The 14,964-nt window shown below is 38.5% G+C and overlaps 1 protein-coding gene across 7 annotated transcripts in view; it reads left to right on the top strand.

Annotated features, from left to right (window-relative positions):
• Positions 1–14,735, top strand: part of PNPLA8 (patatin like phospholipase domain containing 8) — a 42,450-nt gene extending 27,715 nt beyond the window's left edge. For 4 of the 7 annotated variants that reach the window (XM_037387682.1, XM_037387686.1, XM_037387683.1 and 1 more), the window contains 2 exons: positions 11,582–11,777; positions 13,866–14,735. In XM_037387682.1, coding sequence (XP_037243579.1) covers positions 11,582–11,777; positions 13,866–14,140 — 471 coding nt within the window. In that variant the 3' untranslated portion in view covers positions 14,141–14,735. The other 3 variants (XR_005104292.1, XM_037387691.1, XM_037387692.1) reach the window with 3 other exon arrangements.
• Positions 14,736–14,964: the final 229 nt, after the last annotated feature.

Below are 14,964 nucleotides of genomic sequence, written 5' to 3'. Positions count from 1 at the left end.
TGCCAAATAATTATTTCTTTTATAATGTCTGCTAAAAATTAGCAAATCTTCATCAGTAGAGTCTAAGAGTACATTTTCCATGTGTGACATAAACCCATGAATTAATGTCTTCAGAGCAGCTGGTCATTTTCTGTGGATTAATGACCTGCAGGGATGAGTTACTAATTCAAGATAATCACCTAGCAGTCCTCGCTGGCCATTCATTCTAAGGAACTGTCAAGAGCAAGCGTGGCTAATGTAGGATAAAATAATGTAAAATATATTACTGAATGTCTAACTTATAATAGCAATAATACTGATAGCTCTCAGAAGCATTTGTGTACATGCAAACAGTGTGTTATGGTGTTGGTGATTGCTAGGGGAAAAAACTGTATGGGAAAACAGTTGTACTGAACAGGAAGCTCTTCAGACTTTATTAGATTTTTGGTTTTACTTTATGTAATGTGATCTCAGTATAGTGTTCTCTTTTTGCAACTGGTGTGTTAGAAGTTCAAATGTAGTTAATGTACCTTCTGATTATTTTTTTTAAAACTGTCAAAGACATCAGTAATGGAAACTTTTAATATTAGTGTCATTCAGTAATATAAATATAAATGCATTTAATTTTCATTTTCTGTACAAACATTTTTCAAAATAATTTTTCCATTAGCCAGTTCAAGGGGAATCCCTTTTTTAGTGCGCGCTTCAGCAGGCAGTTGTCACAGTTCTAGGGTTTTTCTAGTGTCGGAATAGAAACTGTAATTTTCAGGTAGCCTTACAAGGTAATGAGCACAAGATCTTATTTCAGGAATCTGAAGGAGCATCGCTGCCTCTCCTTAAGTAATGGAATCTGTTCATTCTGAAATTGTTAGAAATTTGGTGTATAGGAGGATTGCATTAATATCTGTCACCAGTTGAGGCCTCTGGGAATTGGCATAATGCAGAATACATTACAAATGTATGTAGTTGACCCAATAGCATCCCTGTTAGTATGATTATGAAGCAAGGGTGAATCTTTCTAAATAAATTGTGTGAAGTATTTGTATAAAGAGATAACTGTAGATTATTGTATACTTTATGGAAAATAATCTAATTTATTTAAAAATCTTTTCTCATTCATCTCTCATGCAGCAGAGTGGATCAGACCCACTATTAAAACAAATTGTTCATTCAGGCAGAGATTTGTTAGAAATATTGGTACCACCATCCATTGCTTGTCACCAAGATAAAGAGGAAACAATTTTACTTCTATTAAATGGTTTCATGTTTATAAAACATTATATATTTTATGGGGTCAAAATAGTTTGTGCAGGGACAGAAAGATTTCCTTTACTTGCTGGGACCCTCCTGTTCAGTGGTTATATTCTCTAGTAATATGGTGACCAGACTGATTATTCACAAGAGGAGAGCCATAATTAGTGTCTATTTCAAACATTTTTGTATATATTTAACAGAACAGGATAATCATGTAACTTTTGTATTAAGGAGAGTATATTTCTGCTGAGCACTATGGAGGCTAGCTAGTTTCTTATTCCGGTCTTCTACTCTAAGGACAGTTGCTGCTACCTCCGTAAATGTATTGAGATGATTTTACAGAATGATTAGGCAAGGCTTATCTGTTTTACTTAGTAACTTAGGAAACTAGAGTAAATGTTTTTGAGTAGTTATTTTAATTTTTCTAAGAAGTAACCCTTGTTATATAGTGTAGTAGCTCTTCAGACTCCTTGTTTGAAGCAATAAGCATTATCCTTAATCTGCATATTTCTTATATTTATTTTGACTTTAAACATAGAATTTAAAAAATACTTTTCAAAAGCCCATTCAGAATCTTAGCCTGTCTTGTCCCAGCCTCTGATAGCTTTGTACTAATTCTGTCTCCATTTTTTCACAAAGACAACGGAAGTAAACAGAGCAAGTCTGTAAAAGTGAACTAAAATGCAAAGCATGTCTGCATAGGCAGTGAGGTGAAGCAGTTACTATGGAGCCAACAGACTCAGCTTCCAAATATCAGCCTTGGCTTTCTTAAGTTATAGATCCTTCATCCAGTGCTAGATTTTCTTCACAAAGTTTAGCATCTTTTAAGTGAAACTGTGCAGCACACAGGATGTTACACAGAACAGTTAGAACAGGCACGACTCAAGTCTGACAAAATTAGGAAATGCAATGATAGCCTATCAGTGTGAAGAGGATGGTTCAAACTGTGGTTTTGTTTTAATATCATAGTTTTAAATAACTGTTTACAAAGTATTGACTCACCATGGTTTGACCCCAGCTGGCCACTAAGCACCACAGAGCGACTCGCTGGCTTCCTGCGGGTGACCACCCAGTGGGGTGGGGACGAGAACTGGGGAAAAAGGTAAAGCCCGTGGGTTGAGATTAAAATGGTTTAATAATTGAAATAAAGTAAAAGGCAATTATGATGATAATAAGAATTGTAGTGAAAAGAGAGATAACAAAAAGAGATGAGTAAGACCTGAGAAAAACACGTGATGCACAGTACAGCTGCTCACCACCCACTGACCGATGCCCAGCCAGTCCCTGAGCAGCGACTGGCAGCTCCTGGTCAACTCCCCGCAGTTTCTCGACTGAGCATGATGTTGTATGATATGGAGTATCCCTTTGGTTATTTTGGGTCAGCTGTCCTGGCAATGTCCCCTCCTGGCTTTTTGTGCACCTCCTCACTGGCAGAGCACGGGAAATCAGTCCTTGACTTAGGGTAAGCATTACTTAACATCAACTAAAACACCAGTGTGTTATCAGCATTATTCTTATACTAAATCCAAACCACAGCACTGTACCAGCTAGCAGGAAGAAAATTAACTCTATCCCAGCCAAAACCAGAACATGACTTAAATATGAGTAGTGACTTTATGCATAAATAATCATTTAAATGGGACAAGATTTTCAGAAGGTCCTGTGCTACCAGGCTCCCAAGTTGTCTGAAGCACTTTCTTTGAAACTTCCTGATGTATTTTCCTTCTGATTGTACAATTTTTCCCAGTCTGTTTCATAATGTTTAACCAGGCCTTTCTTTATTCCTAGAACTGGGCAAGCAAGGTATCATCACCAGGGGGTTTTCATTGGAGCATATGCCTACAAAAGGTGTAATTTTTCCTACTTTAAATAATACGTGGTCTGGTAGTCAAATCATGAGGAAGCCTTCCCTGACTATTTTGCAGTTATCAAAAACCTTACAGAAAATATTAGCTACACATTTAGACTTACGCCTAACAACAGGCGAGCCCTAAAAATATGGTTACAGTTGCATGGGGAATGGTTTGGAAAAGTCTGTATGAAAAAAGAATTGAGTTCACCTTGGAATTAGCTGTTAAAAGTATTAAACAAAACAGTGTTTACCACATTGTAAGCCTTTGGCAAAAGACTGAAAGTAATGCCCCAGTCCCCGAGTTCACTGTTTTGTTATCCCTATCAAGCTTGGGTTTATATGTATTAAGGTCCATTTTAAGATTAATTTATTTGATTACTTCCATTATTTTTATTAGAAATTTTAAAAAAATCCTTCTCCCCTACTGTTTACTTGTGTGATGACATCAGGAAAGTATTGTGGTTTAACCCCAGCCAGCAACTATGCCCTGCACAGCCACTCGCTCACTCCACCACCCCCACACACCCCCCGTGGGATGGGGGAGAGAATCAGAAGAGTAAAAGTGAGAGAACATGTGGGTTGACATAAAGACAGCTTAATAGGTAAAGGAAAAACTGTGTGCATAAGTAAAGCAAAATGAGAAATGCCTTCACTGCTTCCCATGGGCAGGCAGGTGTTCAGCCATCTCCAGGAAAGCAGGGCTGCATCATGCATTAATGGTTACTTGAGAGGACAAATGCCATGATGCCGAACATCCCCCCCGCCTCCGCTCTTCCTTCTTTCCCCAGTGTTATATGCTGAGCATGACATCATACGGTTTGGGAGATCTTTGGTCAGTGGGGGTCAGCTGCCGTGGCTGTGTCCCCTACCAACTTGTTGTGCACTCCTAATCTGCTCAGGGGTGGGGTGGGACGAGGAACTGAAAAGGCCTTGATTTAGATTAAGCACTACTCAGCAACAACAAAAACATCTGTGTTACCAACACTGATTCCAGCACAAATCTAAACCATAGCCCCCTACTAGCTACTATGAAGAAAATTAACTCTACGCCAGCCAAAACCAGGACAGAAAGTTATATGCTCTTTTTCAGCACTTACTTGCGTTAACATTCCTAGTATAGCACTTTGTTGTACTGCCAGCAAAATAAGTTGGCTCAAGTGTGGGTTTGAGTGGTTTTGCAAAGTTCAGCATATGAAGAAATGTCTGCTACCTGCCAGAGCACTGACTGCAGCAGCACAGGAGGATGCAGAAGGGAAGGGGTGACTCATGTATATTTGGGAAGTGAAAAAGAGAGTTTGCAATTGGATTGAGAACTAGCTACATGAGAAGAGATGGTAAAATGTAGGGAAAGCCAGACAAAAGTCAGACACGAATGGGAGAACAGAGAGAATGAGGGATTTGTGCTAGCTGTTTGCCAAACACTGAGTCCTGAGTCAGAATTCAGGACAATTGTACATTTTTGAGGATGTTGGTCAGCATTTTAGTCAGTTGAAGAGTTCTTTTGAGTTACCCTTTCAGTTACAGATTCCAAGGCATTAATTGCATGTGGAAAATGCATGTCTGCATTTTCCACAAGACTTATACTGAACGGACAAAATCCAATTTTTACGAAGGTTTTTTAAATGTAATTTCATTTTACAGCTAAAATAATGTGCATTTCTGATTTGTACAATATTTCTTTAAATGCAGTAGAACCTTAGGAAAATTGGAGGAGGACAGGGGGTCAACTCATCCAGCCTCCTGTTCAAAGCAGGATAAACCTCAAAGTTAGGTCAGGTTGCTTAAGGCCTTGCCCAGTTGGGTTTTGAAAATATCCGAGGATGGAGATTCCACAGCTTCTCTGGCTTTTACTCTGCACTCATTTTGAAAGGGTCTGGCTGTGTCTTCTTCCCCTTTAGGTAGTGGAGAGCTCTGATTAGATTCCTCTTTGGCTTTCTTTTTCCAGGTTAAGCAAACTCAGTTCGCTGCATCTCTTCTCATATGTTATGTGCTTCAGCCCCCAAACCCTCTTCTTGTTTTTTTTAGTGTATGTATTCCAGTTTTTCAGTGCCTTGTTAACTGGGTGTCCAAAGCTGTGCGCAGTGTTCCCGGTTTGACCTCATGAGTGCTGAATAAAAGGGGATAATCACTTCACTTGACCTACTGATTTTGCTTTTAGCCTAAGTGTATGTTGATAATCTGGTAGTTTATCTAATACACAGTTCATATTGTCTCTTTTTCTGTGTGTCCACACACAGTACCATACTATAGCAATATATCTAATAATATAGATGAAAGGAGGGACATTTGAGGACATTCCAGTCTGTCAAAAAGGAACTGATAAATTTCCTAGGAACTGGAAAGGTTTAGGGTTGCACGTAAAGTCAGCATTGCTTTATACAATTCAAATTGCAGCTGAAGGTTGTAGTATAATTAAAATACTAGTTTATATCAACAAGATTTTTACTCTGTTGCATGTGATATAAAGGCGCTTTTTTGTTTGCAGTGTTTTGTTTATATGAAGTCTTTAGGAGATCAGAATTGGGCTACGCTAGAATGGTCCATATATGCTTTTCAATTACAAGTTATTTTCTGAAAATATATTCCATGAAATAGATAATGGGCATAAAGAATGCAATGATAGGCATACACTTTGAACACTGCGTTCTGTTTGTGCACTTCGCACATCTTGCTAATGTTGGCATTTGCTGATTGCTGTACTTAGAATCATTCTAAAATGCATTATTGTGTAAATACGATTTATTCATGAAAAGTCAGATACATGAAACTTCCCCACAGTCATTCCGTAGAGTATGCAGTGCAGGTTATTGCTACTATAACTAGTTTTCCTAATCTTTTCAGTGATTTGTATATTTTCCCCCATAATATATCATAACTATCCACTTTCCTGTCTTTCTAAGAAGTATTTTACTAACATTTGCTTTTGTTTGTTCCCCAGCCATGAATGTCTTTCAGTCTATGGCTTGAGTCTAGATTACTACTCTTGGTTTGTCATTCCTCCCTCCTGCAGAAGCATGCTGGGAAGGTCCTAATTCTACCATCATACTACCTGAAAAATTTAAATGTTAAGATTGAGAGATAGGTGGATCAAAGACAAGAGGTTGTACAAAGAAAACAGAACATTTGAAATGGAATGGACTTACAAAATTAATTACTTCCTTCTGAAAATAGTCAAACAAGAATTCGGGTTTTGACTAACAGGCACCTCTGTACCCATAGATCAGATAAATTGGCCTTCTTTATTTCCAGGTGTTTAACTGCTTGAAACTTTATAAAGTGGCAAAGGTCATAGAAAGTAATACAGAAAAGGAAGCTATTCTGTTCGTCACCAAGACATTCCATACTGCTACTAATCATTCAGTTTTTAGGTTATATTGCATTTTGGTCAATGTATTTTCATAAACATCTTATAAAAGCTGAGTGCTTACAATAAGACTTCTAATTGGTAAATTATAAATCATGTAGATTAGAATCACACACACACACACACAAAAGATACCAAATTAAGCAGTTCTCCAAAACAAATTGGCAGACTAAATACAGAGGAACTCAGAGCAAGGATCAGTGAAGTTTCTTGAGATCTTGGTATATCTAATGTACGAAACTGCAGAGTTAATCACTTGGAATTGTATTCAGTGTTTCAAGGACAAGCATGAAGAAGGATATGTCATGATTTCTTACGATTACTTTTTAAAACATTTAGATGTGGCTTGCATATTTCTGTATTGCTGCTAGTTTAATATATTTCTTGGGAAGGACTTTTTGTCCAGTTCTGTGAAGATCCAGGAGTAATTCAGAATCAGAAAGGTTAGTTTCTGTTTTTTAATCTTAGAACTGGAAAATCCTTTGTTGTTTTAACTTCTTCATAGAATTCATGCATGGGAAATCATTGCAACTAATTTTAAAACTTGTGAAATATTTTTCCACAAGAATTTCAGCCTTTGATGTAATTAGCTCTAAGGTTTCTGAAGCGGCAGATTTAAACAAATTATTGCAGTATTTCCTTCATTGACTTCTTAATAGTCTGATTCAACTAATGTTTTTTACTGCTTGAGTAGTTGATCATTGTAAGCAAAGAGCAATATGATGAACATCCTTGTTTAATAGAATAAGCTGGTTTGAAGCACAGTAGTGATTGGGATGTGGTTGTTATCAATCTGTTTGGAGGGGAAGAAAAAAAATCAGTTGCCTCTCTTATTGAGTGCTGCTTCTAACTTTCCAAAAATTACGTGTATCTGTATAAATGCTAGAAGTTACATTAAAGGTGTCTAAACTGAACATTATTATGAATGGATATTTACTGTCATTTCAGTAAACCTAAATTGGAGAATGTTTAAATATGGAAATCCTTGCACAAAGCTGTTAGATATCATCACAATACACATTTGGGGTGTGTAGGTGTGTGTACTTTACCTCCCTTTGATCTTTTATTTTTCCATATTAAAAAAAACACTGTAGTATTCTAGTAAGTACATACCCCCTACCTTTTAATAACACTAATTTTCCTGTGGTGAAGCAGTTACGTTTAATGAAATCATATTGACGAGATCAGTGGAAATTATTTGGTAAGCATGTTTTTAGTCTAGGATTTAAAGAAAAAAGTAAGCACCACAAAGATAACTATTAAGATTTTAGATTAAGATTCATGGGGAATTATATCAAGAACAAAAACATCCTTGTATTTAGTTTTCTCTGTAGAAGCTAATTTAAACATAAGCAAAGGATAATAGGCCCTGAAGAGACCATTCATTTTAGCAGTGTTTTGAGCAAAATGGACAGTGTCCAGAAGGAGTTCAAAGAGCTGTTTGTAGGTTGAAATGAAAGCTTAATTTAAATTAAAAAAAAAAAAAAAACAAACCAAAAAAACCCCCAAAACTCAAAAATCTCAGCTCAGTAATTGTGTTTTTACTTATTTATCTAGCACAGCTGTAGTTACAAGGAGTTTCTGTAAAATGTTTGTCAAGTCCTAAACCTTTTTTATTCTAAGCTATTCCTGAGTAGAGTTGCTTTTATTTATTGTTCCTGTAATGGGATGGTCAGGTATATGATACAGGGAGTTCCGGGGGCTTTTGCATAATACTTATGTCAACAACAGTCAATGTTCTGTTTCTTTCGTATTTTACGTATTTTCTTTGTATACATTTTGAATAACTATAAAGGCCTTAATCTGTGGTATTGATAATTTTTTTTCATCTTAAATTTTGCCTTTATAACTGCCTGGTTTTTAAGGCATTCCCAGTATAGAAAGTCCTATTGAATTCAAAGTTCAAAGTATGTTTGTTTCTTAGGTGGAGTGAAGATCATTTTATTTCCAGGAAGTGCTGAACAAACTTTTGGAGATTTGCTGGTTGTCTGAATGCTTCTTAGACTTACTGTCAGTCTTACTGATGCTTACTAGTCTTAAAGTATTTTATCCCAGCCTCATCACCTATGGTTTTGACAAGTTGCTAGCAAAAGATGTCTTTCCTCATTTCCAGACTTAAAAGAGTAATCTATTTTCCTGTTGGTTTTGGGCTGAATTCTGATCTTCAGACAAGTTATGGAAGCCTCACATTCCCAGAGCCTGATCTTCATGGGGGACCTGAATCATCCTGATACCTGATGAAAGGGCAATACCGAAGAGCTCAGGCAACCTAGGAGATTTCTCAAATGCATTGATGACAGCTTCCTGGCACAGTGGATGGAGGAGCCAATAAAGAAAGGTGCTTTGCTGGACCTGATGGATATGAAGCATAAGTAACTGATCAGGGACATGAAGTTAAATAAACCATGAGATGATGGAGTTCAAGATCGTAAGAGAAAAGAGCTGGGGAAAAAAACAGGACTACAGCCCTGGATTTCAGGAGAGCATACTTTATCCTCTCCAGAGCTCTGCTTGGAAGAATCTTACGGGCTATGGCCTTGAAGGGAGGTGGGGTCCAGCAGAGCTGGCTGATACTCAGTGGTCACTTCCTCCAAGAAGGGACTGTCCCAATTAGTAGGAAATCAAGCAAAGATGGTACGGATGGACAAGCAAGAAGGAGGTCCTAACTGAACTCAGACATAAAAAGGAAGTGTACAAAAGGTGGAAGCAGGAGGGCAGATGACCCAGGAGGAGTATAGATCTCCTGACCAATCTTGCAGAGACAGGGTTAGGAAGGCAAAAGCTGGCCTGAAGTTGAATTTGGAGAAGGATGTGAAGGGCAACAACAAAGAATTATGAAAGTAAATAAACAGCAAATGGCCAGGAAAAACATGGGTCCACTACTGGATAGGGCAGTGGAGCTGGTGACAAATGACATAGAAAAGGCCAAGATGTTTAATGCTGCCTTTTGTCTCAGTCTTTACCAGTAAAAACAGCTTTCAGGAATCCCAGGCCCCTGAACCTAGAGGGAAAGTTTGGTACAACCAGGATGTACAGTAGGTGGAAGAGAACTAGGTTAGGAGCAGTTAAACAAACTGGTCCTAAATTCATAGGGCCTGATGGGTTGCACCCATGAGTGGCGATGGAGCTGGCTGATGCCATTGCGAGATGACTCTTGATTATCTTTAAATGATCATGGTGATTGGGAGAGGCTGGGAGAGCAAACACCATTCCTTTCTTCAGGAAGGGCAAGAAGAAAGCTCTGGGGAACTACAGGGCAGTTGATCTCATCCCAGTCCCTTAGGAGTTGATGGAGGAAATCCTCCTGGAAAGTAGTTCCAAAGTCATGAAGGACAAGGTGATCCTGAGTAGTCAATATGGATTTACAAAGGGGAACTCCTGATTGACCAGCATTCTGCAACGAGGCGACTAGCTTGGTGGACAAATAGAAAGCAGTGGATGTTGTTTACCTCGGCTTCAGTAAAGCCTTTGACACTTACCGCCCATAACATCGTAGACAAGCTGACAAAACATGGGTTAGGGAAGTAGACAGGTGGATTACAAACTAGCTGAATGACGAGGCCCAGAAGTTTGTGATCAGTGTACAAAGTCCAGTTGGAAGCAAGTCACTAGAGCTGTACCCCAGGGGTCAATACTGGGTCCAGGACTATTTCACATCTTCATTAATGACCTGGGTGATGGGACAGAGTGTGCCTGCAGGAAGTCTGCAGATGGTACAAACCTGGGAAGAATGGCTGGTACGCAAGACAGTTGGGCTGTCACTCAGAGGGACCTAAACAGCCTGGACAATTCTCATGAAGTTCAACACGGGGAAAGGCAGAGTCCTGTATCTGGAGAGGAATAACGCCATGCGGCAACCCACGTTGGGGACTGACTGGTTATAAAGCAGCTTGGCAGAGAAGGACCTTGGGGTCCTGGTGGACAAGCTGAACATGAGCCAGCAATGCACCCTTGTGGCAAGGACGGCCAACAGCATCCTGGGCTGCACTGAGAACAGTGTTGCCGGCAGGTCAAGGGAGGTGATCCTTCCTCTCTGCCCTGCTGAGGCCACATCTGGACTACTGGGGTCAGTTCCCCAGTACAGGAGACACGTGACCATACTGGAGCAAGTCCAGCACAGCGCCATAAAGATGATTAAGGGACTGGAGCATCTCTCATTGGAGGAGAAACTGGGAGAGCTGGGACTTGTTCAGCCTAGAGAAGGCTCTGGGGAAATCTTACTAATGTGTATGAATAAAGGATGGGGGGGAATGAAGATGAGGAGCTGTACTGTTCCCAGCAGTGCCTGCTGGTGGGACAAAAGACAGTGGCACAAATGAAAACACATGAAATTCCATCTGATCACAAGAAAATTTTTTACTGTGAGATTGGTCAAACGCTGAAACAGGTTGCTTGGAGAGGTTTTGGAGCCTCCATTTTGTGGTGATACTCAGAACTTGAGCAGATGTGGCCTTGGGCAGTGTGCTGTGGCTGACTCTGCTTGAGCAGGGGGATTGGGCAAGATGAGCTCTATAGGTCCCTTCCAACCTGAATGATTCTGTGATTTTTTCCAGGTCTGAGACCAAGGCTATAGCATCCTATGTAATGACTGTCCTTATAAAGTAGTGTTGGCCAAACTTAGGTCTTGTGATATTATTGTTATTAATTATTATTGTTGTTGTTGTTCTTATTATTAAGAATCTGTAGGTATTGATCTGGATTTTGTTACAGAATATATCCTTGTAATACCAGTAATAAACATTTTGAGATGCAGGCTTTTTGATTAAGAAATTGTCAGTATGGGTTATCTGTCTTACCTAAAACGTCTTCACAAGATGAAGTCATAACCTCTTCAGATATTCTAGTGAATGCTGCTGTTTCGGTCTACCTCTTCTATACAATGCTCTCGACAGCAGAACTGACCCACAGACCCAGGCGCTGCTTTGACAGTGTCCATGAGCCCAGGAAGCCTAACTGCGCAGCTGCTGCATAGTACAAACAGAACAGTTGCACAAAAGGTGGAAATCAATGTTTGTTTGATTTAATTGATTTTGTACATTCGTGCTAATATTAGTTTAGTTTATAGTTGCAGTTTATTTTATGACCATATTTTATGTATAGTACTAACAGTCATAATTATTTTTAATTTACAGGATGGAGGTCTGCTTCTAAATAATCCGTCTGCACTGGCAGTTCATGAGTGCAAGTGTCTCTGGCCAAATGTTCCATTGCAATGTCTAATATCGCTGGGCACTGGTCGATACGAAAGCGAGGGAAAGACCAATGTCACATACACCAGTTTGAAAGCCAAACTCACAAATGTTATCAGCAGTGCAACTGATACAGAAGGTTGGTGTCTTTAAGATATGTTTGTATTGTGACTGGTTTGTATGTTTCCCAGGAAAACAGTTCCAATTCAGAGAGCAATCCGCTACCTTTTGTCTTTCCCCTTCTCTCTACCTGCCCCCTTGAAACAGTCCCTTTGTAACTCGTTATATATAGTCGATGTTTTAGTACCAGTATTACAGGTTTTCTGGAGATGATAATATGAGTGCGTTTCTTAGCCTTATCTCCGTGAATCTTCATCTTTGCTGTGTTGCTGATAAGCTCTTTTAGTTTGAGTTCTCAGCTGCTAATAGGAGGTTGATGACAGGTATACAAAAGTTAAAAAGCTAGCTTAAAATTTATCAGAATGACAATGGCAATCCAACAGGATTTATACAAAGTGATACGTGTTTTACCTGTGCTTCAGGATAAACGCATACTCAGGAATTAATTTCAATAGAAGAATCATATTTTCTTATATTAGTTTTTTCCCATAAACAGGAATGCCTAATAGTTAATATACAGCACTGATTGCTTTTCAACAGCTGCAGAAGAAGTATTTTAGTTCTGTTCTTTTCTATATGTGCTTTTATACATGTACTTTTCTATGGACTTGACTGTATCTGCCAGTGGTCACAACTTCCATTGCTGTCAGGAGGAGCCAAGCATGTGTTTTCCAAAAAAACCTCTGTTCCTAGGATGGGAGTGCATTGGAACTCTGTCACTAGCAGTTTACATCTATTTTGTTGTTATAAACAGGAAATACTGATATGCAGATGCTTCCCCCCCCAGCCCAAAGGAAACTGGTACTGTAAAAAGCTAAGGAACAAGAAATACTGTTACAGTCTAGATCCCTTGCTGCATGATCTCTTGTCAACTGACCGTCATTAGTAAAGAAAAAGCTAGATTTTGGGCTGCCTTTGGTTTTTGCACAGTTGTGGAAAGGCAGTGGGAATTGTGGGAAGGAGAGATGTGCTGTCCACTTTCTATCAAGGGAAGAAAAATTTCATTACAGCCAAAAACTCAGGCAAGAAATTTGATGAGGGAGAGGAGGAAAGGAAAGTTCATTGTGGAGACCAAAGGAGAGGGAATGGAAAGCGGGTGGAGTAGACTTGAGCAAATGCGAAGTTGCATTACCAAGTAAAAAGTGGACAGTATTAAATAGGGCAAGAAACACTGGATGTGGTGAGACAAGAAGAGACACAGTTGGGTAATTTACAGGAGGAGGAACCAAGGAGAGCAGATTTGACGTTAACAAGAATTTTTTGCTGTGGTCTTACCCATGATATTTTTTTCACTTTAAAATTTTTGTATGACAGTAGATGTTTAAAAGAACGGAGGAGTGTGGTCAGAATGCAAAGAAGATGGAAGTAAAAAGAGAATGAAAGACGAAGGAAGTAACGGAAATGGGATTTTAAGGGAGCCAACAAAGAGAGAGATCTGAAAGGAGAGAGAAAATGGGTTATGAAAGAGGAAAAAAGGAAGAGAGGAACATGCAAATCCATTACATAACTAGTACAACAATAAACTAATGGATCTGCTGTAATTTAACTTGAATATTTTAAATTAATGTTAAATTCAACCCCAAAATCTGTCATAATATATAAAATACGAATTAGTTGCAAACAAAATAAAGCTTTAAACCTACATATTTTTTACTGCAATCTTTGGGATTAGAGGATAATATATAGCTGTCGTTTTCATAATACCTGCTTCAGTTAGTACCGAGTGTAGCAAATCATGGGTATCCTGAATGGGGGAATATGTAAATTACATTCCTGCTCTTCAGAATGCACTCTCGCTTTTAAATGAATGGAATGTACATGTAGTTAAAAACATGGATAGCTGCAAAGCCTTCTTAATAGTCATACCAGTGAGGTTGTCTTAGAACAAAAGGTGAAGCTCTTCCAGAGTAAACAGCTATGAGGTCATTTGCAATCTTCCTAATGAGAAAGGGTTTTTGATAAGGCAATGGTGGAACATTTACTCGGCAAAGCAGCACTTATTTACACTTCCTGTGTCACTCCAGAGCACTTGTTGTTCAGAGACTGTAGGACTTACTTGTCTGTCTGATGTAAATGTAGCTGTTGCCTTCATTTGTTTCCAATACAGAAGTTCACACCATGCTGGATGCACTGTTACCGCCAGATACTTATTTCAGATTTAACCCTCTTATGAATGAAGACATACCTCTGGATGAAAGTCGTAAAGAGAAACTCAATCAGCTGCAGACAGATGGAATTCGTTATTTAGAAAGAAATGAAGAAAAACTGAGAAAAGCTGCAAAAATATTAATACAAGAAAAAACAACTTTGCAGAGACTTCAGGACTGGATAAGATTAAAGGCTGACATGTATGAAGGCCTTCCATTTCTTTCCAAATTGTGAATATGTAATGCATGAAAGGTGATAAATGTAAATCTTGTTCCAGAAAATCCATTTAATACTTTAAAGGAAGAATGTTTATTGGGGGGTAAATAACATCTTCGGAAAGCTATCAGAATTCGGAGAAAGCAATTCAAGGTGGCTGTTTCGTGCACACTTACTGATACAAGGTTTTATGGTGTTAATTTTTTTTTTTAACTTTACAGATCTTAACTGTTGGTCTACTTAAATTTGTTAGAAGTCTGTTTGTAAAACTGAAAATTATGAAAACAATTGTGGTATGCATTTTTGGATGTATGTACCATAATTATGACGGCAGTAAAACTTTATTTATCAACTACCAGACTTACACAAAATTAACAAAAAATAAAATCCTTATTCACTTTAGCGTAGGCGATATACCTGCTAGGCTCTTACATAGGCAGTGTGTTTAACAGAAATGTAACGTTCTTACAAAAACTTTGCCTGTGTTAATTGCACTTTTACATTTGAAAGATAACATCTAAATTCTTTTTTTATTTTATTGGGTTTTGTACATAACAATATTGAGATGTTTGGATGACTATAAATGCATATTAAATTATCAAAAGTAACTGTAGGACCTGCTGCCGCCTTTTTTTTTGGGGGGGGGGGGTGCAGATAACCTCAGATTGGTTCATTCATTATTTGAAAATAATCTTAAGCCCCAAAACTTCACTTGAGCAGCTATTCTGGACACAGGATAAAGGAAATAAAACTTTGAAATAGTTCGCATTGAGTGAGAAGCTTACTATAGAAGGTTCAGTTTTGGGTGCCAAACTTAAGGTGTCTCTAGTGAAAAAAATAAG

This window comes from Falco rusticolus, chromosome 5, assembly GCF_015220075.1.
Source record: "Falco rusticolus isolate bFalRus1 chromosome 5, bFalRus1.pri, whole genome shotgun sequence".
NCBI classification, from domain to species: domain Eukaryota; kingdom Metazoa; phylum Chordata; class Aves; order Falconiformes; family Falconidae; genus Falco; species Falco rusticolus.
The sequence above is the reverse complement of the archived record's forward strand: the minus strand, read 5'-3'. Positions and strand labels throughout refer to the sequence as shown.